General features: G+C 41.7%; 1 protein-coding gene across 2 annotated transcripts in view; it reads left to right on the top strand.

The window, feature by feature from the left end:
* The window catches only part of LOC135216382 (calumenin-A-like), a 265917-nt gene that overhangs the window by 149894 nt on the left and 91023 nt on the right, over positions 1-25000 (top strand). For both annotated transcript variants that reach the window (XM_064251653.1, XM_064251652.1), the window contains exon 3: positions 8833-8966. In XM_064251653.1, the coding sequence (XP_064107723.1) occupies positions 8833-8966 (134 nt within the window). The remainder of the gene's footprint in view (positions 1-8832; positions 8967-25000) is intronic.

The following is a 25000-nucleotide window of genomic DNA, read 5'->3' as shown; positions in this document are numbered from 1 at the left end:
ACCCCGGAATACACCGAAAAGTCCACGACGTAGCCAGTGTTGGCCTCGGTAATAAAAAAAAATTTCACGCCATATTTCTTCGGCTTCTTGGGGTTATACACTTTGATGCTTAGACGTCCTTTGTAAGGCATCATCCCCTCATCTAAAGAAAGGTTCTTTCCAGGAATCACGAGAGTTTTACAGCGTTCACGAATATATTCCAACATGGGCGCACTAAAATGAGGCGATCAGAGTTATTCCGTATGGCCCTTCGGTTGAAGGCGTTAAAATATCTGTCCAACGCCAGGAAAGTATCACGGGGCATAATGCCGGGCACATAGGGCGTACATAAAAGAAAATTACGCCTCCAATACATCCTGACGTCGGCAGCAGGAATCAATCCAAAAAAAACGTGGAGCCCCAAAAAAATGCGCCATGTCAGAGAGGTCGCAGCCTCGCCAGTGATAAGATAATGTCGTGCGTAGTTCATCACGGCAATACCTGGCGTAGTCCACCGTCTCTGCTACCAGGTACTCCAGCAATTCCCGCGTAAGGAAAAGCTGAACAAAACCCAGAGCAGTCAGGGGAACAGGTACGGTGAGGCCAGGATTTGCCGTAAATGGATGCATGGTAGGTGGTGTGGGGTCCTCTGTCCACCCATCGTCGCTCTCGGACGACCCTAGGCTAGCCACGACTATCCGACCTTCTACGTGCCCTGCGCGCGCGCGCAGGGCACGAGCCGCGGGGTCACGAGCGCGGCACGATTTCCCACACGAACCCCCCTCACTGGCCCATCTCCCTCACTCAAGCCTTCGCTTTCTGTATCCCATCATCATCACCAACAAAACTTGATCCTAAATCATCGTCCTCCCCCTCCTCAGATTCCCCTCATAAGCACTATAACTACTAAATTCTAGTTCACTTTCGGGATGTGACCCTCGAAACGGACATTGGGGGCAAATAATCCTCGTCATCACTATGATCGGGAGTAATGTCCTCGTCACTGGATGACCAACCGCCATCAAAATGAGGACTTGCCAAATGCTCTCGATCGAGCTCCGATAAATAATCGTCAATGTCTCTTTGTTTGAGCCCTCCCAAATTCCTACGAATGCCCCTAAGGATGGCACGATGTTTCCTTGGGGTTACTAACGGCAAATGAGACACATTCGAAGCACTTTCATCGACACGTGGTCGCACAGAACGGCGTTGAGGACCGAGGTCAGGTTGGGTGCTGGGTCCTTCGCCAGCATCCAAGTCCAAAACTCTTCTAACACGATCCCTTCCGACGGGTAAAACGCGCCTTTCGCGTGTCATACGACGGTCAGACATCTCTATGAACGTTCTGTACCAACACAAATGTTCAAAGTCTCGCACAAGCTCAGTCAAACACGATTGCGGCAAAAGATCGCTGACGGATGATGCTACGATGATGCTGGCTGGAGCGAGAAGGAAGGATTCCGCGCATGCGCACTTGGGTCACGCTTCAAAACAAAACAAGGCCTTGATCCGTGATCTCCCAGCATCCCCCAAGGCGCGTGATTCAAAAGTTTTCGGCTGGTAGGCCTATAAGTATTTTCCGCGAATTTTAAAAAAAACTTTTTTGAGTCGACGTATGATACGTGCATTCGGCATAGGGGAGACATTTAGACTCGACGTTTAACACGTCCATTCGGCGTAAGAGGGTTAAGTAACATTTTAACATTTCCAAAGGACCTTTAGCAGTGTGACCAAAAACAAGCTCAAATGGACTAAATCCGGTAGTGTCGCTCGGTGCTAACCTTAAAGCTAACAGAACGAATGGTAACTTTTCTTCCCAGTCGTGTTCGAAGTTCTTACACAATTTCTGTAAGCAACCCTTTAATGTTTGATGAAATCTCTCCACAATTCCTTGTGATTCGGGATGATAAGGTGTGGAAGTTACGAATTTGATGCCTAATTCTTTCATTCTATCCTTGAAATATTTGGATACAAAATTACTACCATTATCACTCTGAATAGTACGAGGCAGACCAAACTTAGAAAAATAATTCAACAATCGTTTAACTACGGTCCTCGCGTTGCCGCTTCTTACAGGTACCGCCTCGGGATAGCGAGTTAGTCTATCAATAATTATCAACAGATATATATTCCCTCCCTTACTTCTAGGCAAAGGTCCAACCATGTCGATAACTACATTCTCAAAAGGTTTGCCTACTGAAGGAATATTACACAACGGAGCTCTGGGGATTACTTGATTCGGTTTCCCGGCAATTTGGCATTCATGACAGCTTAACACATACCTCTTTACATCATTTTTCATTTTAGGCCAAAAGTACGCCCTACTAATACACTTGAAAGTTTTATTTACTCCCAAATGTCCTTGCTCATCGTGTGCTAACTTCAAAACTAGTTCACGAAGCTTCCTAGGAACTACTAATTGTTCTGTGACTTCCCCTTTACACCTGACTTCGGTCGAACGTAACGGCACAAAACTTCGTCCTTTAAACAAAAAGTTTCCTTACACACATCATCGAGATCATCATCCAGCTCACATTAAAAAATTCGGGTTAGTGTCTCATCCTCTCTCTGCAACTTGACTAGCTCATCCTTATCCAAAATGTTAGAGCCTAATTCATCACCGTAACTAGTACTAGATACAGGTACATTTACTACGTTACTCTCGACAGCTACGCTTTCCGTTTGGCTATCACTGTTTACATCGATAGAGTCCTGTCTCTCAGCCACACTCATGCCAAGATCAACCTCGCTACCTCTATCACACTCGTTCGAATCCACGAACTCACTCTCGTTCGAATCCACGAACAAATTATGACCATGGTCTACGTCTGTATCTAAACCCGACCTAGTTACTACCATCTCAGGCACTGGAATATTCCTCACAAGAGGATTCACATTCTTGGATAAAGCTAAGTCATTACCGACAATAATGTCAACGCCTTCGACGGGCAAACTGTCCACAACTGCAAGTTTTACTTCTCCTGACACTACCTGACTTTCTAAATTCAACTTCAACAAAGGACAAAGAACACAAGTGTTAGGAAATCCACCTAACATGACTTTCTCTTCCATACTGATTTCTGCCCTGTTCGGCACACACACACTTCAAATCAGTGAGACAGCAGCACCTGTGTCTCGAAGCAAGACTACTTCTCTCGAATCTACTCCTCCAAGAGAGGAAACTACGCCTTCTGACAGAAATTCACCAAATATTTTCCTAGTTTCTCTCAACACATCATTCCTACTTGACGAAAGGTTAACTAGAGACACTGGTTTCTTACCATCCTTCTTTTCTACTGCACAATTTCTCGCTAAATGCCCTTTCCCATTACATTGGAAACAAGTTAATTCTGAGCCACTAGATGCCACCTTACTCTTACAAACCTTAGACGTAAGACCAGGTTTTCCGCATGTATAACAGGAATAGTCACTTTTACTCGCATTGCTATTACTAGGACTGAAACCTTTACTGCTTTGTACTCTACCAGACGAAGGATCATTTCGTTTCTTACTAACACTCAAATTATGAGTTAGACTATATTCGTCAGCTAACCTAGTTGCTCCTGCAAAAGATACTTCTCGCTTATCCTCTATATAAAGTTTAATCTCAGGGGATACGTTATCTTTGAAGTTTTCTAACAACACTAAGTTCTTCAAACCGTCAAAATCCTCAACCTTAGCAGAAGTTAACCAATCAAAAAACAGCCTATCTAACTTCTTACTGTATTCTACATACGTAATATTTTCATCCTTTCTCAAATTTCTAAATTTCTTACGGTACGCCTCCGGTACTAGCCTATACGCGCTAAGAACAGTTTCTTTCACGATATCGTAATTATCACATTCCTCCTTAGACATGCAACTATACACAGTAAGTGCCCTACCACTCAAAACTGACTGCAAATATAAAGTCCACGTTTCTTTAGGAGAACCTATTCGTTCCATTAACTTCTCAAAACACATAAAATATGTCGTAACATCTTCCTCATCAAACTTTGGTACTAATTTTAGCACTTCACTCATACCTAACGTATCAGCTTCGTTTTCGTTCTCGCCTGACCGACTGTTACAAGTACTTTCCCTTAACCGAGCAATTTCCAACTCATGCATACGCTCTTTCTCTCTCTCTTCCTGCTCATGCATACGCTCTTTCTCTCTCTCCTCCTGCTCATGCATACGTACTTTTTCTCTTTCTTCCTGCTGCATTAACAACATCTCTCTCTCTTGCTGCATTTTCATTGCTTCTCTCTCTTGCTGCATCTTCATTGCTTCTCTCTCTTGCTTCATTTTCATAGCTTCTCTCTCTTTCTCTTGCTGCATTTTCATTACTTCTCTCTCAGCCGCTCTTTCATCTCTCTCATACTTTTCCCTTTCTTTCTTCTCAACATACTCACGGAGATCATTCCCCTCTAGACCTAGTAGCTTACCTGACTCAATAAACTCTTTCACCATCTCACTCATTCTGATTCTTTCTATATTCTCCCTGTTTCCAACTGTTAAAGTGTTGATAGCCTAGGCAAGGTCGCCACAATGTTACGGTGTCGAAATATCCTGGCAAGGGGTCGACACAATGTTACGGCCTCTTGAGAGAGGTCCGCTTCAGGTTCGATATGAAATAATAAGAAAAAAAAATTTTTTCAACACCAACAGTTGAAACTGGGGATACGAATATAGAAAGAAACACTAACACAACAAAGGTTTATTTACAAGCTTACTAACATAGGCAAATGCAGAATGGTATCTCCTATTTACATAAAAAGATAGAATCTTACACTGCATGAACTGGGGGAACAGTGAGGTAATTCAAATACTTGTGGGACGGTTTAGTGACTCGTAGCGGTGGCTTCACAAAAGGAGAGCGGCAATTGCAGACGTCCTCTTGACTCCGTATTGCAGAAAATAGTTTACTTGTAAGGCAGGAATTCCCCAAAACCTCTAGCAGGACCTTTTCTTCTCTGAAGTCTGCTCGACGTCGAGATAACACGAGATAATCCGTCCACTCCTGAAGACGACTAGACCAGTATCCAACCAACTCTTGAGCAACTTTTTTCCTGATCCTTCGTCGGTTCCTTTTTCTCGTATCTCTCATGGATGATCTCTGCTGCTGTTGATTTCTCACGGATAATCTGATCTGTGGCTCTTACTCTCGGTGACTAACTGGAGTCTCTCTTCTATGATCTCTGTGGCTGTTGCTACGACAGTCTTATTTATACGGCACTCTGGGGGCGGAGCCTACGGCGAGCATCACAGACTCGCGAGATTTCTAGAAATTCTTAGATGAATCTAGACGAGGTATTGCATCAGAAATCGCGGCGTTTCTCACGTAACGACGGCGCCAGACGAGTTCCACTACACTCCTGCCGATTCTAGAACCATCATGATAACAGGCACCTCCAACACAATGTGCTAACGCCTCCTTGCTGCCGAACTTCTCGAAAATGCATTCTCCTTTCCTTTATCTTCCTTTGCTATGAAGCAATTACCATCACAGTTTCATTATGAGAGTTTTCAGAATATGTGAGCCATAGAAGAAGGTATTAGCAAAGCATATGAAAATTTCTGCCTTCGTAGGGAAAGAAAGAAATTGACTGAAGATGTTAAATTCGTAATAAAATTATCACTTAGAAAAGCAAAGGTAACCAGCAGGAAAATTAAACAACGATGAGACTGGAGATGTTAATGAAATTAATGAAATAATAAATGCATCTCGGCTGTATATTCAATTAACTTTATCAGTAATTAACTAGAATCATGAGATGCCAATTGTAAAAAGATAATTTTGTAATAGTGTGAGATGTTATTTTCCATTTTCTCAACATACAAAACTTTCCTATAAGATTTTCTGCTAATAAACATATTTCATTTTCTTACTTCATTTTTACTTTATGATAATTTGTTTAAAAATGAGTGCATGGCATAGCCAATCAATGCAATTATTCTACTTACAAAACTAAGTTTCAGAAGAAAATGTAGATCTAAGAACAAATTTGAGCTGTGGCCGAGTGCTTGATATACTACATATTCGATGGTAGAGGGCGAGGAAGTAGTCTCTGGTATGATGCAGACCATCAAAAGATTATAAAAAAAATAAGCATCGGTTTTTCGCTCTGGCGACATCTGTACCGAACGGTCATGTCTGTGTCCTAGAAAAGCCCAGGAATTTCATCTAACAGTAAGCCTTTCGTCCTAAACGACTTCATTATAATAGGGCTATTGTGAAGTTCATTCACTGGGTTGATTTCACTGGTGAAATTTCGATTACCGTCGTTAATTTCTCAGTTTCTTTTCAGTTGTAGGTAAACACTGAATAAGAGCAATTGGTCAGGCGATAGATGAAGCCAATTGCATCTATTATAACGCAGTAGGAAAAAGAGAAGGCTAAATGGGAAGTCACCAAATAATAGTTACAAAATATATGTTGTTCACTGCTAGCCAGCCGTGCGCATATGAATTGGTTTTAGCTCTGATGTGGTGCAGGTGTCAACTTTTTCAGAGAGACTTGTGGGTCAGACAACAAATAAAGAAACTTTGTTGGTAAGGATTAACTCTAGCATCAGCGTTTTTTTTTTTTCTTCTTCTTTTTACCTGTTGACCGCTGGATATTAAGGTTCCACCCATAAGCTCTTTCAGTTACAGTCACAGGTTACAGTAGCCATTCAGCTCTGTCATAATACTGAGTCGCCCGATTTTTATTGATTTGCGGTGCCTAATGACAAAAATGCTGACTATGGCGAGAACATTTTGTTTGGTTTGTTTTTCGTGTTCGTGAAGCGTGTGCCTTACATGTGTGAAATTTGGTTTTGAGTATTTTGTTAATTACTCATAGAAATATTAGAGATCTGGCGACTTATGATTGTGGATTAGTATTAGATTCATCTTATTTAAAACGTTAGAAAGTTTGCAATATGCTACAAATAGGTCTACATATTGGTTCCCTGGATGTAATTTTGCCACCATAAAAGATGCTAGCATCAGCTGGATCACTATGTTAGGGAGAAAGACCGCCCCAAAACGAATTGACCTCAGTTGTGAAGAAATGTAATTACGTAGTAGCAGGTGAGTATTCACTTTGCATTATGTGTATACTTTTATTTGGTTTCTGCCCTTCCTTCACATAATTTTGTTCATGGTTGGTAAAGCACAGATAAAGAATATATATAATTTAGTGCTCAAAGGCAGATGCTGGCATCGGCTTTGGTGTAGCCTTCCTGATATAGAGAGAAGCGGGAGGTTATCATCTGTTGCATCAATTTTTACAGCAGAACCATATGCAATTTTAAAGGCTTTAAAGGAAATATTAATCCAGATTTAAAATAATTTTATTATATATTGTGACTCAAGAAGTGTTCATCAGTCACTGGAATCTTTTAACTCGTTAAACCCTCTGATTTTAGATATATAGGAATGGCTGCTTTTACTGAAAAGAAGAGGGAAAGAAGTCAAGTTCTGTTGGGTGCCTTCCCATGTTGGGGTGGGTGGGAATGAGAAAGCTGACCAACTTGCAAAATTGGCAGTGGGCTCCCGAGAACCCACAAGATGCCTACTGCCATATCGGGATTTATATCCTCTAGTAAGTCAGAGAATTAAAAAATGTTGTCAGTCCCAATGGGAGAATATTTTAACTAATCAAAAAATGCGCAGTGCTACGTCATCAGTGTGTCCTTGGTCATATCCCTATAGTATGCCAAAGAGACAGGAAACGTTGGTGTGCAGATTGAGGATTTGATGTCCCGTGAAAATCCTCCATTTTGCGATGGCTGTACTGTGCCCTAGACTGCGAGACATTTGCTGGTTGAATGTCCAAGACTTGGGAATTTGAGACAGATTTCTGTCTTGGGGACGTAACAGAGAAGGTAATTTTATTCTAGCTACAATTCTCAGAAACGATTTTAATATAGAGCAGTTATATATCTTTATGTATGAGATGGGCCTCCTCAACAAAATTTAATTAGTATAATTATATATAGAATGCCTATGTAAGAATTTATATATTTAAACAAATATATTTATGTACATATGTTTTTACATTTTTTATATGAAATTTATTTTAAATTTAATTTTTTTTCCATTTAAATTTATTTCGGTGTCAATAACCTAGATGTTGTGACCCTAGTTTTAATAGACTCAATCAATCAATTAGTGAGTATAAACTAAAATGTCCTTGGATTTAATTCCAGTCGTCTCATAGTTGATGCGATTTATAAATAATGATTGAGTTTTGTATATTTCATCTGGTGTTTAACAAATAAATTTACTTCATTTTTAGCACATGAGGTCAAATTCTGTAATCTGGCATTTTCTATAGTCCAGCAGTGGCCAGGTATACTAAGGTTACTAGATTAAAGAGGTACATTGTGGGTTAAGAATTATAGGGTGCATCACATAGAGAGAGAAAATTAGTATGCAAAATTAATGACTGCAAATAGATTTGGTCAAAAGCTCAAACCATAGCTCTGCATATGAACTACGGGAGATGGATTACAGAAAATCCCCAGATTGAAAGATGACGAAGAACTGGCATGGACCCGTTGGAAGCAAGATTAAAGTCTAGAAGATATATAAACAGTAGGTCACTGAACTGAAAAACTCTGAAGATGACAGCTAGAGCTGTTGTAAGCTAAGAGAATTACTTTGTAAACTGTTCAAAGGGAAGCATTTTTATGCAGTATAAGAAGATAATAGAAACACCAATTTCACTTATTGGCTTTTCTTCTGATTTAGATATTTTTTATTTATTTTGTTATGGGTATTCTGTGAAATGTGATAGATAACATTGTGCCTAAGAGAAAATCTTACACAATTTTTCTTATACTACACTTTACTTTCAATATTTTCACAATTTTTCTTCATCAGGATAAGTTAAGTGATGAGACCCATTTTGTGGATGGAATCCATAACCCAGATTATGACCATGAGGCCTTTCTTGGAGAAGATGAAGCGCGGACATTTGATCAGCTCACACCTGAAGAAAGCAAAGATCGTTTAAGGTATGTTTTGACACACGTAACTCAACTTACCAGGCAATTACATAGCTAACAGTTTCTAGTATCGGCAGCTAAAATTCGAAATTCACGGTAACGATTCTTTTGTTTTGGCTTTAGGAAACTAGTCCCGCCCACTTACGAGGTTGTGAGTCGGCATCTAGTTCGAAATTTGAATTCTTTGCTGTTTTCCTTGATAATCGGTGAAGTGTTCTTTTTTGGTAGCCATTCGGCGTTGACTTAGGGATTGTGGTAATCTTTAGAAATTGAATCAGAATTTACAAATTTAACAGATTATTTATATTGACAATTACTTTAACCGACGATGTTCAACACTATACCCTATAGATTATAAAAAGCCCTTGTAATTTTCTAGCTTTTAACAACAAAAAAACAACTCGTTTCTTCTTGAAAGTGGCAAAAATATTTTCCAGCGCTGCCAGTTCCTATCTCAAGTGTTAAACTGACCTCGGGCACCAAGATGTCGAACTGGGAAAGTTAGTTGCTTAATTGTCGTTCATGCCGGGCTGCTGGTACCATTCTTAATACAAATATTTCATTTCAGTTCCCAAAATTAATTTACTTATATAATTGAAGAATTGTTGCTTGAAAGTTTTGTATACTTAACATGCAGTAATATATCTATATATAGTCTCGGTATTTTTTCTTTTATTATTATCACTATATGGAATTCATGACCCAAATAATCATCTAATTGTTTTGAGAAGCCTTATGAAGACTAAAACACAAACAGATATTTTTCGTCGGGTTTGGTAGTCATGCAAAAGAATCTTGTATTTTGATGATAAAAACATATACAACAACAAAAAACAAAACAATTAAATATTCTGAGTAAACAGTGAAGCTGGAACTAAATCTGTCTATAAAAGAGGATATAAGAATATGTTATGAATACTCGTAATGGAAAGAAACTAGGGACTATACTATATATAGATAATAAATGAAATAGCTGCCAGTAATTCCACTTGCATAACCAGAGTATATTTATGCCACCCTCTCTCTCTCTCTCTCTCTCTCTCTCTCTCTCTCTCTCTCTCTCTCTCTATATATATATATATATATATACTATATATATATATATATATATATATATATATATATACGTATATTATATATATATATATATATACGATATATATATATATATATATATATATATATATATATATATATATATATATATATACACATACATACATACATACCTACATACATACACACACAACTATCAGCAAATGGGAGAGCTTCTGCGAGCTTGGAATTTACGAATATATGTAGATGAATTAACACAAAACAAGTAAATTAAAAGTGCGGAAGTCCAGTAGGCCTATATGAAAAGCAGACTTGGAAGAATGGAAAGATTTTCTAAGGAAAGGAGACAATAGGGATCAACCAGAAAGTATATGGCTCCCAGGAGACAACAGACCCACGGATTAAAAAGGGGCAAAAGATAATATAGGCCTTTAAAACTCCAGAGAAGTGTATTTGGCAACGTGGGGGATAATGCCTAAATCGCCATGAAAGAGCAGCAAAGGCCAGAGGGCTAGATTAACATCTAAATATGACGCTCATACAATTTGTGTTAACTGTAGAGGTCAAAATTGTCCTGTAGATGAGACTTGTATGGAATGTAAAGCATGCGTTATCAAGTAGTGAAAGACTTTAAATTCTCATATATCTAAATTAGCAAGGGTAGACAGAGGAAGGCTAGTATCAAGCAAGACAGAGTGACTGCTAGTCAGAAATCAGATAGGTCAATTGAAGTTCTGATTGTCTCTGTTTCCACTATTTCTCCCATTCCCAGCCCTTCTGCTATTACTCCTAACCCTGGTCCCAGCTCCCAGGTTCTTAACTCCATCACCCAATATTGCCACCTTGGAGAGTAAATTCGACAGTAAGTTTGAATTTTGTTTAACATAGTGTCTTAGTTTGGTCAGTCAGTGAAAGCACTTATGAAGCGCAAAAGTGAGGCGAATGAAGTACAATTGGAGGAGCTGGCTGTCCACCCTGCTGATTCTTCTAGGCAAAGGTCCTTGGCATACTCCCCTACACCAGGGAGAACCCATACTGGAAATCCTTCAGTTTCACCTGTTGCCAAATCCCTGGTGATGACAGTAGACAACCATTGGAAAGGCATCTTTGTGGAAGTGCACCGTCTTTCCTCTAGTTCCAAGGCTTCCAGCCTGGAAAGGAGGCGCCATTGGCGTTAAAGTAATTCTTCTAGACCACTGAAAAGGTCTGCAGCTGATGTTTCTGTGGTGCCAGCGATCTCATGAAGTTTTTGGGATAACCCAGAGAGGTTCCCACTTGAATGCTGTTCCCAGGTTCATAGATGTAAGCGCTCATCAGCACCTAGTAGTGCAGCTGTCCCTAAAGTGCACCAGTTAACTCCTGCGTCCAAGTAGCGCCAAGTGGCACAGGAGTGCCAATCGGCGGCAAAGTGCCCAGCTTCTTCCAGGCACCTAGAAGTGGTTGATCGTCCAGTGGCCACTGAACATGCAGTTCCAAGCATCAGACAGTACAAGGTAGTCACAGGGATTTTGACTGTTCTTTTTCCTCTTCAGCGAGTTCCACACCAGAAGAAGGAAATATAGCAAATTCGGCGGCGTATTATGTACCTTCAGGAACAGTGCAGACTAGTGATCTTGCTCAGTAGATGTTGGATAATATCTAAGGATATTTAAAGCAACATTGTGCCAAAACCCGATAAGGATCTCTCCCTGTCTCCAGTGTCGTCAGCAGAAGAGGAAGAGAATAAAGCACCAGAAGAAGGTGCACCTTCTACAGCTTATGAAGCATTACTTACGTTTTTGCTGCTCACATACCCCACCCTTTTCTCTCCAGCAGCTCATGCTTCTCCAGCTTAAACACTTGAGTTAAGCATTCTGTCTGACTCAGCCAAACTACCTAAGATGGAATTGGCTAGCAGACAAGAGAGATTAAGGGAAGGCTTGCTTTAGCTATCCACTTTCTCACTTTCTAACTAGAAGGTATGTGTATTATGCTACTCTAGAAGTTCCTTCCTTGGGAGTTTCTGCCTCCTCTCAAGGGGACGTCTCTCGTCTCATAGATTGGCCCGAAGGTCGGCATTCTCTGCTGCAAAGGTATTGTTTTCTTCAGCTGAGTTAGATCATTTTATGAAGAATACTTTCAAGATTTTGGAAGTAATCAGTTTTTTTATTGGTTTGTAGGAGCACTGGCTAAGAAGATTCAGGATTATCCCAACTTTCATTTGGACATTTGTTCAGACCTGCTAGATGTATTGTTTGTGCAGACCAAGGAGTGAGGGACGCATCAAGATAAATAGCTTCCCTTCATACTATGGGGTTGTTGAAAAAGAGGAAACATTGGTGTTCTACACCACTAAGGGCGTTACTACTGTTCAGAAGTCTGCACTTCTTTTTTTCACCTTTAATTAAGGACTCCCTTTTCCCTCTGTCAGTAAGACTTGTTGGCTCAGTCCACAAGACACCCAAAAAAAGCTGCTACTGTTACCAGTGCTAAAACGCCGTCACCTTTGCAAGCAGAGACCAAACCCCAGGACGAGAGACAATGTCCAGATCAGCTCTTGAGCAGTTTAAGATGACATCGACAAGACCTGCCACCAACAAGTGAAATCGACTTCCTCTATGTCCCAGTAGGTGCCAGGGTCCAGCAATTTTGGAAAGTAAGAAGCCAATGAGGGCCAAATCCATGGGTGGCAACAGTACTGAGATTTAGGTATTCGATCCCATTCCTAGAAAAACCAAACTTAGTCAAGAAGCCCATCGTCTTGACTGCCTACAGAGTAGGCTCAAAGAGGTTTTCAGCTCTCGCAGAGGAAGTACATTTCCTCCTCGAGAAGAGAGCAATAGAGGTAGTCACAGAGGAGAACTCTGAAGGGTTTTACAATCGACTGTTTGTGGTGCCGAAATCAACAGGTGGTTGGAGACCAGTATTGGATTTAAACGCCTTAAATGTCTTCATACAGAAGACAAAGTTTTCTATGGAAACAAATCACTCCATTCTGTCAGCGATGCACCAGGGAGACTGGATATGAGAAATGTGTATTTCCACGTTCCAATACCATGGAGCCTTGGTTTTCGTACATAATCAGTTCCAGAACCTCCCACGAACACCAAAATAATAATACCCATAAGGAATAATGTAAATACAAGTACATAATGCATTCCAACCCCCAAAATATTAAAAATAAATACATTTTATAAGTAATAAACTCAGTTTTACATACAAAAAACAAAGAAAAATAAATATAAATGAATAATGAACATTTAACATAGTTTTACATACAAAAAAACAAAGAAAAATAAATATAAATGAATAATGAACATTTAACATCACTCTTACCTTGTTAGCATATGGAAAATGGAGAGGAAGGGAGGAGGAGGAGGAGAGGTTATTGTTTGGAAGGGGAATCCCCCTCCAGACTGTTTTCAGGTATCAAAGACCTATCTGTGGTTACTTCTCTGCATTTTTTAGTGGCACTATCTAGGGTTACTTTCCCTCTTTGTTTTTTACTGGCACTAGGACCAGCTTGAGAGTCACTTTACCCCTGTCGCTCAACAGAATCGTCCAGAGACATTTGTTTCTGATGTCTTTTTAAAATTCGCCTTAAGTGGAACACGGCACTGTCATTAAAGATGTTGGAGACACGGATTACAACATCCTTGTTGGGATGATAAATCTCCACAAAATCTTTTACATCACTTCACTTTGCAAACATGCCCTTAATCATTGAAGTAGGCACATTATGTACAGGCAGCCCCCGGTTACCATTGGTTTCGGTTACCAGCATTCAGTTCAGTGGCACTTGTTCATTATATTCATAACTGGGATTTACCCTGTGTAGGGTTTTTAGCACCATTGTCTGGTTATCGGTGGCTTCCCCTAAGTGCCGAGACTGCCTCATAAAATATAAACATAACGAATTTGAAACTTTTCCTTGGTGCCCTTTTAAAAAGTTATCCTTTACACCGCTTTATCCAGTAATACTGTATTTAGTCTTATGTTACTATTATATTATAAAATACAAACAAACCAATCATGTTTTGGTTTGGAAAAATCGGCTGATAGAAGTAAGTTCATTTTGCTGCATTCAACTCAATTCAGAGCGATTTTCTCTCTTCTATTTAGTGTAAATTAATCCTTAAAAACTATTTATATGGGACAAGGTTATGTTCCATTATATGAAGTTTTTTAAAGTCGAAATATGGCTTAAATACGTCTTCTTGTGAACTAGATTGTTATTACTGTGTCCCACGCCATAATCAGGATGGCTCTTGAAAATCTGACCTTTCAAACATCTCGATATTACCATAAATAGAGCCATATATATAAATCTATCTCAGTAGCACTGGGTACTCTGATTAGCTGCTATGCCATTTGCTTGTTTGTTCAAGTAGCCACTTAATATTTTGTAAGATAGCCATGAGGCAATGTGCTTTTTGACAGTAGTACTATATAGGAGAATAAAATATATTTACATTTAAACTGTTTTTATCATATGCAAAACAACTCTTCCTCCCAATTTACTGAAAAAGTAATATGTTACTCCTCAAAGATTTCGCTGTAATTCACGAAGTATTATAGGTAAATTATAGAAAAATTTTTAAAATTTGCACAATTTATCAAGGATTATATACATATAAAGAATATTATTCCATAAGATTAATAACTGTATTATTTGGTCAAAACTGAATGCTACCTCAAAATCCGTCATTTCTATCTTCACTAAACACAATCAAGTAACTCACCAATTTCTGGGCCCAGCCCGTGTCGCTACGTGAAATGTCCCTTTAGCACACATTTCTAAGGTAAATTAATGCTAACATACCAGAGAAAAAGCTAAAATGGAAATGCCAGAATATTCTGGCTCGCTCACCTTATATATAAAGGTGTCGGTATGGTTTCTGGGGCGAGTGAAACCACTACCACGGGTCTCTTGCCATTTAGATTCCTCCTTCTTCGAAATCCCTCTACCAGAGAGGGGCCGTACCAAGGCCCACTCCCCGCTACAACTACTACTAGCGCCTCTGGCGGTACCACTAGTGCCTCTAACGGCATCCTTTTCGTTAGCACCACTCAGACCGCACATGTTTTTTCTTGCTCTGTGTTTTGTGCTCGTTTTTAGATTATCTTTGCATCATGGAACATCAAGCTATTGCTGCATCCAAGTTAAGTACTGCCAGAAGTGTTTCATGTCAATTTAGCTGGGCAAGGGCCCGTTTAACCTTTTTTATTTCGGTTATGAAAGATGGCGTCCTGAATGGCTTTGTTACCGGCGGCTCGCTCCCACATGTTTCATTGTTTCGTGCTACTTTCGGTCTCCTATACCGATTGTGCTCGAATGTTTTAGCAGTACATGTTTATTACTATGGTTTTGCATTATTGACGTGTCATTACGATTATTTGTGCATTTATCTTAACAGGGGGGTTTCCTTAAGTTCTCACGAGCTCGTAGCCTACATCGCTCCTATTAGCTCAGAGTTCATGCATGCATGTTCCTTTGTAATTAGGTCTATGATAGGCTCCTTTAGGATATTCGTCCTTTCTTTTGGTCCTGAGCCACCCTGGCCACCGCCCTACATTCCTACGTATCAGCATAGGCCAGCTGCTTTGAGTTGCTAAGTCGCCCTCCCGTCTTGGTTGGCCCGACCCAGCTTCTCCAGGACTATTCTTTCTCTTATCCTCGATTTTCTGCCTTCCCCCAGTGTTTTTGCTAGGATGTTATTGTATTCATGCCTTTCGAGACTGTCGGAGATGGCCTAGGCCACCTCAGATCGCTTGGTCTGTCTCACCGCATGACTCACTCCACGACTGCGAAGAGGCCAGGCGATCACCATGAGCCACCCAGCGTCAGTCCCTCACGCCTCCTCCCCCCTCCAGGGGGGAGATACGCTCGTTCACGTTGTCCCTGGCAACCGATCCGAGCTCCCTCCCTTTTTCCCCCCCTCCACGCGGGGGATACGGGAGTTAGTAGGGGGACACGCGACGCTGGCTTGGCTCGCACCGCTCTTGTCACAGAGTTCTGGGGGGGGTTCCCTGCTCGGCTGAGCCTCGGTTGGCCGTCAGGCTCGGCTGCGCTCGGATCTCCTCAGTTCTCGGGCCAACCTCTCTCTCACCCCGAGTCAAGACCCTTCCCGCTCCGGCGGATAGGGGCTCCGGCACTGCCAGGCCCCAAGGTTAGTGACTGTAGAGAAGCTCTGGCATCTGTTTTTACCTTTTGCATGTTTACGTTTATTCTTTACATCCTTTATATTAGCCTAAGTCGGCAGAGACCCCGCTCACCACCTGGATTCACCACCTACTTATTCTAATGTTAAGTTTTTACGGCGGAGTTATCCTCCCCGCCACTAATTGCTGGTCCCCCCCTGCTCCTCACCCGCCGTCCTAGTACTCCTCGCTCCGGCGTATAGGTTAGGTACTACTGTTTCGGTGATATTTTCGTCCTCCGGCAACGCCGGGGACACACTGATTCTAGTTTTACCAACTCTATCGGACACTCACCACGTTACATGGCAGAAGAGCAGGTAGAGACCAACTTTAAAATTGTCTGTGAACTCCGGTGCACTCCGGTGTTATGATATATCACTTCATGGACTTAGTCCAGCAAGTTAGTGTTGATACTCATGTATCATTTCACTTACAGGCTACCCACTGCCAGGAGTCGGGCTGCAACGCCGTTCTCCAGGACCCGTGTGGGCACGACGTCTGCGGGACCCAAGCTACCTGTGCGATCCGCTTTGGGGAACTGGCAGTCTGGCACCACGAGAGCTGCACCATCTGCTATGAGCTGGTGGATCAGGTCTCCTCCGGAGTAAGTACACCTTCAGATACTAAACCTTGTCACATATAATTTATTGATCTATATAATTTGTGATATATCATTTACTGTACGTAGTTTAAGTTAATCTTAAGTAGTCTTAAGTATTAATTCTGACTCTCTTTCAGGGTGCCGCCCAAACCACCCTGAAGGCCTGGGTCGGCGGGTTTGGTCGGAACGTGACAAAGGGGCAGCCATACATTTTGGACAAGAAGATGGCTGCCCTCATCGCCACCATTCAAGAGCAGGTGACTCTAGCCGCGGAGGAACCTGGAAACCAGGAGGGTTTAGAAGAAGTAGCAGCTCTCAACCTGGACCTCGAGCCCATGACGGTAGACGCCGCAGGTAGGAGTGTAAGTGAGGCAGGTTTGGTAGGGACTCAAGGTCTCCCCTTGAGTCAATCTAGATCTTCTTCCCCTATTGCTGCTTCTTCTTCTTTCCAGGGATTAACCGGGGATGGGCAGTCGGTCAGACCGAAGTCCACCCAGGCGATCCCTCCTAAGGTTAAAGGGAAGCGCAAACTCAAGACGCTTCACAAGACTCTGTCAAAGAAGTCTAGTTCGAGTGGCTCTCAGAAAACTCCGGCTCACCATCCCGGAGGAGAGAAGCCTAGAACTTCTTCTTATTCCAAGGGCTCCAGAAGTAAGTCTTCTAAGGACAAGGCTCAGCTCCTACCCGACCCTGAGCCTTCGACCTCGACAGGAGCCCGTCCTAGGACGCCCAAGGAGAAGCTGGAACCCACTCCGTTCGACACAGACTCATTTACTGCAAATATTATGCAGCAAATGGGTAGTCTGGTCGGGAACTTGGTTCAAAACAAGTTCCAGGAGATGTTTACCCAGATCTCATCTTCTTTGGAGGAGTCAGGCCAGTCAATCCGAGCCATTTTGGAAAGACTGGTCACTCAGGAGAACCTCATCGCAGGTCTCCGTGAGAACCCCGTGACAGGTCTTGCACAGTCCGGCATGGCAGTCCAAACCATGCCGAACTATAATACTCTCCCTCCTTACACGGCGAGTAATCCCTGGAAGATTTCGTCGTACGCTCCCTTCAAAGACGGGATGCTGACATTGGCGGACTGTGGAACTCGAAGGCTTGAGGACTTCGAGTTTCATCCTGCAGATCTGCAACCCCCCTTCATCGGTTATGCCCGCCTTACGGAAGCGGCCATGAGGAGAGAGGACAAGATCCCAAAGGAGACAGTTATCCTCTCCAGGGATCAAGCCCAACGCGATTGGCTTAGGAGCCTGGAAGATTGGGATTGTATAAACACCAGGGTCCAAGCGTTTAAAAGCGCTTTCACAATGTTCATAGTGGACGGAGAAACGCCCATCCCATTCACTATGAAGGTAGCGGAGCTGACGATGCAGGCCACGATGAGAGATGAGCCAGTGCCGCAGCTCCGGGAAACGGAGCCTACATCGCTCCTTCTCCCCGGAATGGAAGATCTATGGTTGGATCTCCCGGCCACCTTTTCGGTCGGGAAACTAAAACCAGACTGTGCCATCACGCAATTTAGCGAGAGGCTACCCAGGCTTCCGGACAGCCTCATCCAGGCTGAATTCGACGCCCGAATGAGGTTGTCCAGGTCCCTCAATACACTTGTTATGACAGAGGTATCATCTCTGATGTACGGAGATGAACCTCTGTTTAAAATCATAGCCAAATCACAATTGCATACAATGCAATGTGATTTATATGATTTTATTGTAGCAAGGCGTAATTGTCGAAAGCATGTCCTGCAGAAAGCCACCATCCGGCATGAGCCCAATAAATTATTGGCTGCTCCGATCTGGGGTGCCGATCTGTTCCCAGAGTCGGTGGTGAACTCGGTTCACTGTGAGGCTACCAGACTCAACCAGAGTCTGAAAGTTCGCTAGGGATTATCCAGTAAGAGGAAATCTGAGTCGGCCTCTTCAACCAAGAAATCGAAGAAGCCTAGGAAATTCCAGCCTTTCCAGGCTCCCCAGGAACAGAGTGATGCAGGCAGTTCCGGTATCTCAGGTACCGCAACCATCTACGTCAAAGTCACAGCCTCAACAACAATTTCTGTTCGTGGCGCAGCCTCAAAACCAAGCTTCCACCTCCTATGCTGTCTCCCCGGCCTTCAACCCAGTATTTGAAGGTCAGTCCTTTCAACAGGTTCGGTAGGGGTAGCAGAGCTAGAGGTGCCTTCCGTCAGAGAGGCGGCGGAAGAGCATCCAGCCGAGGTAAACACATACGAGGAGGGCACAGGACACGCCCTTCCCCGAACCAGTGAGGACCCTCAGGTAGGACGGAGACTTCCTCTTTCGACACAGATGGAGGTTCAGCAACTGGGCACAGAGCATTGTGTCCAAAGGACTAGGGTGGAGCTGGATCAAAGGTCCTCCTCCATCCAAAACCTTCCATCAACAACCAACAGCGGAATTGATAGAGTACACCCAAGAACTTCTTCAGAAAGGAGTAGTGTCAAGAGTCAAGCACTTGAAGTTTCAAGGTTGCTTGTTCAGCGTGCCAAAGAAAGGCTCAAACAAACAAAGAATAATTCTAGACTTGTCCCGTCTAAACTTATTCATTCGTTGCGACAAGTTCAGAATGCTGACTCTCGTAGGTGCGGACCTTACTACCCCGTGGGGCCGTCACCACCTCTATCGATCTTACAGACGCATACTGTCATGTTCCAGTAGCAAGACTCTTCCGCCCATTCCTAGGTTTCAGGCTAGGGAGCCAGGCATTCTCCTTCAAGGTAATGCCTTTCAGGCTCAATGTGGCCCCCAGAATTTTCACAAAATTGGCGGAGACAGTGGTTCAAGAACTCGGTTCTCAGGGAATAATGCTAGTAGCTTATCTGGACGATTAGCTCGTTTGGGCCACAAGCATCGAGGAATGCCACAAAGCAATGGTCAAAGTAATTAAGTTTCTGGAACACTTAGGATTCCAGATAAACAAGACCCAGTCCCGGTTGACATCGGAGTCTCGCTTTCAGTGGTTGGGCATTCAGTGGGACTTGAACTCTCACACTCTATCAATTCCGTCGTTGAAGAGGAGAGAAATAGCCAAAGCAACCAGACAATTTCTCAAGTGCAAGCAAATGCTCGAAGGAGCCAGGAAAGGATCCTAGGCTCTCTACAATTTGCTTCGGTAACGGACGTTCTGCTAAAAGCAAAGCTCAAAGACATAAACCGCATCTGGCGCTCAAGAGCAAACAACAGATCCCGGGACAAACTATCCACTATCCCAGCGATCTTACGCAAATGCCTCCGCCCCTGGACAGAGGTCAAGAATTTGTCGAAGTCAATTCCTCTTCAGTTCCCTCCGCCGGCATTCGTTATCCACACAGATGCATCACTAAGCGGCTGGGGAGGGTACTCTCAGTACAAGAAGGTACAAGGAACCTGGTCCCTTCCATTGCGCCAGCTCCATATCAACGTATTGGAGGCTATGGCAGTGTTCCTCACCCTGAAAAACTTCACCCAGCCAAGAAATGTCACATCAAGCTGGTGTTAGACAGTGTAGTAGTAGTCCACTGCATCAACAGGGGAGGCTCCAAGTCAAGCCATGTGAACCATGTCATGATAGCCATATTTTCACTGGCAGCCAAGAACAAATGGCACCTGTCTGCACACACCTAGCGGGAGGAAGGAATGTGATAGTGGATGCGTTATCTCGCTCATTCCCACTAGAATCGGAGTGGTCCCTGGACAAGCAGTCATTCAATTGGATCTCTCAGCAAGTCCCGGGGCTTCAGGTGGATCTCTTCGCCACGGAATCGAACCACAAACTCCCTTGCTACGTGGCTCCCAACCTAGACCCTCTGGCTTATGCCACGGACGCCATGGCTATAGACTGGAATCAATGGAAGAAGATTTACATCTTTCCTCCAGTGAATCTTCTTTAGAAGGTTCTGAACAAACTCAGAACGTTCAAGGGCTGCATTGCTCTAATAGCCCCCAATTGGCCCAAGAGCAATTGGTTCCCACTACTATTGGAGTTGGGACTCCGACCTCAATGGATTCCCAATCCCAGATTATCTCAACTAGTACAAACGAAGACTGTGTACGCTTCCTCAGGAATTCAGAAAACCCTAACTTTATGGACTTCATGAAGTTTGCGGCAAAAAGGGATGCCAACATTGACCCTCAAAACATCCTATTCTTAGAATCAGATTAACGAGAGTCAACCCTATGTCAGTATGACTCAGCAGTTAAAAAACTAGCTATTTTTCTGAGGAAGTCTGAATCTCAAACCATGACAACCAATCTGGCCATCTCCTTCTTTAGGTCGCCATTTGAAAAAGGTTTAGCAGCTAGTACTATCACTACTACTAAATCGGCACTCAAGAAAATCTTCCAGTTTGGTTTCAAAATAGATCTAACAGACTCTTATTTTTCTTCTATCCCTAGAGCCTGCGCTAGACTCAGGCCATCAGAGAGACCTAAGTCTGTGTCATGGTTCTTAAATGATGTTCTCAAACTGGCTTCAGACACTGATAATGATTCATGTGACTTTTTACCCCTCCTGAGGAAAACATTGTTCCTTTTAAGTCTAGTTTCAGGAGCCAGGGTATCTGAACTGTCAGCTCTATCTAGAGACTCAGGTCATATAGAGTTTCTCCCTTCAGGAGAAGTCTTACTTTCTCCAGATCGCCAATTTTTAGCTAAAAATGAGGACCCACTCTAGATAGGTGGGCGCCGTGGAAAATTCTCCCACTTCCTCAGGACCCATCCTTGGGTCTAGTTACTGCCCTAAGAATGGCCTTAAGATCTTCAGGCCCTTTATTTATGAGGGAAAAAGGTGGCACTATTTCCTTAAAAGGAATTAGACAACAGATTTTATATTTCATTAAACAAACCAACCCAGAATCTTTCCCCCGGGTACATGACATTAGGGCAGTAGCTACCTCAGTTAATTACTTTCAGCATATGAATTTTGATGATCTGAAAAAGTATACAGGCTGGAAATCTCCGACAGTGTTCAAACGCTATTACCTCAAGTCCTTAGAAGCACTTAAATTTCCAGCAGTGGCAGCGGGAAACACAGTTTCACCTGACACTGCTTAAGTAGTAGTAAGTAGCTTGCTTATATCTAGATCTCCTTTCTACCTGCCTCACTGACATTCTTCCCATGGCTCTGCCACCATGTAGCCTTTGTCATGCCTTGGATGCCACATGTTGTACATAGTTGTGATGTTTCCTTGTTTTTATTTTAGGATTACTCACCCAGTTTGTTATATTGTATTTAAGGGGGCCGGCCGGCTAATGCCGTTTTTTAACGACAGGACTTTGACATTCATACCACTTAATAAGGTGACTTGGGACATCTCCAAACCGCATATGATTTTCGCCTCTGACCTTCGGTTTTGTGACGCCAGGGCAATTTATCCCGAAAATAACCATTTTTCAAATTCTATCTCCTCCCTTGATATTTAATATTAAGATCTGGGATTACTACCATATATAGACCTGATGTCGACCTCCAATCAAATGGAGATTTTTTTTTCTAAAAGTCATTTTTTTGCTAGATATGAATTTTTCAATATGGTAAAAAAATAAACACTATAAATCACGAGAAAAAAATTTATAAAAAAAGACGAAACAAAAATTGGAAAAAGGGCTCTATTTGATTGTTCTATAATGTCTTTCTGAGTTATATACCAAATTCCAATGTTATAGCTTTAAAACTAAGTGAGGAGATAGATTTTGAAGGTCAATAAGTATAGTTTTGAGATACGGGCGTTCAAAGTTTTCCTTCGTATTTGTATAAAGACAATGTTAATAAATGATGATTATTATGAATGTATATTTCTTTTTTGTGTATTAATAAACCAAAACTATTTTATTTATCATAATTTAATCATAAATGATGATCCCTTTGCTCATATATTGTAGCCTGGGGCACTGCTAGAGGCAAGATGGGGCACTCCTTCCTAAGTAACCCCCTCTCTCCCCTTCACTAACTCGGCTTATTACAGCGAATTTTCTTCTGTATGTTAGCGAGATGTTTTCCTTGTATTTTCCTCTTTGGCATGATGACATCTTGCCGAAACAAAGATAAACAAACGTAAATGCAAGAGAATGTCAGAGGTGAAAGTCGAAGGTATACTCTCTTTTTACAAATACAATTTAATAAATCATGATTATTATGAATTTCATATTCCATTTTGGGTATTAAAAAACCAAAACTATGTTATTTATCATAAATGAAGATCTCTTTGCTCAAAGATCATAGCCTTGGGCACAGTGTGATGTGTGCTGTCAGGCAAGAAGGGGGCGTTACTAGGCAACAACCCTCCCCTCTCTCTTCACTAACTACGCGTATATTATGATATGCTGTAATAATACTTGAGCGATTTTCCTTTGTCTGTATGTTAGCGAGATGTTTTCTTTGTCTTTTCCTCATTGGCATGATGAACTTCTTGCCGAAACATACATAAACATACGTAAAAGCAAGCGAATGTCACGAGGTGAAACTCGAACGTGTAATCTACTTGAAGTCTATGGTCCAACTGATTCATGATTGAACCAGATACTCGCTTCTGCGAGCCACGGAATCTCTACAGATGCCATTTCTCACAATTTCTTTGCCAATAATTATCAAAATTTACGATAACAGAAGAAATATTGCATTTTCTTGTACAGATGAATGTTTTAGGCTTATTGAGTTATGTTTACTAATTACCCTGTAACTACGAAAGTAAGAGGAATTTTGACAAAATATTTCGTATACGTATTCTCAATTGCCATATGAAGCTCCATGAATTTTTTCATGACTTTGCATTTTTCGCCCTATACCACCATATATAGGGGTGCATTTTTCGCCCTATACCACCATATATAGGGGTTCCGGCCGGCCCCCTTAATTTTAAGGTTAATATTAAGTTACTATGTTTACTCTTAAGCCTTCAGTACAGTTATTTCTAGTTCAAAAGTTGATTTTAGATTATACTAAGTAACCTTAATTGTTTTTCATTTTTCCTTACAATATGTCATTGTACTCCTTTGTTCGAAGCTTGTGGCCAATTCTTTGGTACTATTTCATGTAGCGACACGGGCTGGGCCCAGAAAAGGGATTTTGACGAAGGAAAAATTTATTTCTGGGCAAGGGCCCGTGTTGCACAGTGAAATCCCACCCTTTTCTTATAACCCCACCCTTGAGCCCAAGCTTGGGGGCTAACTCCAAGGATGCCGTTAGAGGCGCTAGTGATACCGTCAGAGGCGCTAGTAGTAGTTGTAGTGGGGAGTGGGCCTTTCGAAGAAGCATGAATCTAAATGGCAAGAGACCCGTGGTAGTGGTTTCACTCGCCCCAGAAACCATACCGACACCTTTATATATAAGGTGAGCGAGCCAGAATATTCTGGCATTTCCATTTTAGCTTTTTCTCTGGTATGTTAGCATTAATTTACCTTAGAAATGTGTGCTAAAGGGACATTTCACTGGGTGACACGGGCCCTTGCCCAGAAATAGATTTTTCCTTCGTCAAAATCCCTTTATCAGTCAAGTCAACTGTGATGTGATGTATAATGTTATACATTTGTATTGTGGCACATAATAACAAGAAACAAATGAAAAAATAAGACACTCACAAATACATATATATATATATATATATATATATATATATATATATATTATATATATATATAATGTATATATATAATATATATTTAAGTATATATATGTATATATGATATATATATATAATTATAGTATATATATATATATATATATATATATATATATATATATATATATATATATATATATATATATATATATCTATATATATATATTATATATATATATATATATATATATATATATATAATATATTATATATAATTATATATACAGTGGTACCTCGAGATACGAAAGGCTCAACTTAAGAAAAATTTGAGATACGAAAGCTGACACGAAAAATTTTACTGCTCTACATGCGAAAAGTTTTCAAGATACGAAAGGTTTCTGAAAGTTTGAGATTCGCCCGATAACAATTTTGAAACTCGCGCCGCCATCTTAGTTCTAGTAGACTCGCCACCATCCTCCTGCTCTCCCATTGGTTCCTGATGCTAGCCAAGCCATGAAATCCTTCTCTCCTATTGGACAGCATCCCTCCCATCATGCATCTTACGTGGTAGCGTTCCTTCGCTCGGCCACTTCGCACCCGAATCTTTATCATACACATGCGGCATTCGTTTGGTCCAACGATTTCGTTTAG

Source organism: Macrobrachium nipponense, chromosome 6 (assembly GCF_015104395.2).
Source record: "Macrobrachium nipponense isolate FS-2020 chromosome 6, ASM1510439v2, whole genome shotgun sequence".
Lineage (NCBI taxonomy): Eukaryota > Metazoa > Arthropoda > Malacostraca > Decapoda > Palaemonidae > Macrobrachium > Macrobrachium nipponense.
The sequence above is the reverse complement of the archived record's forward strand: the minus strand, read 5'-3'. Positions and strand labels throughout refer to the sequence as shown.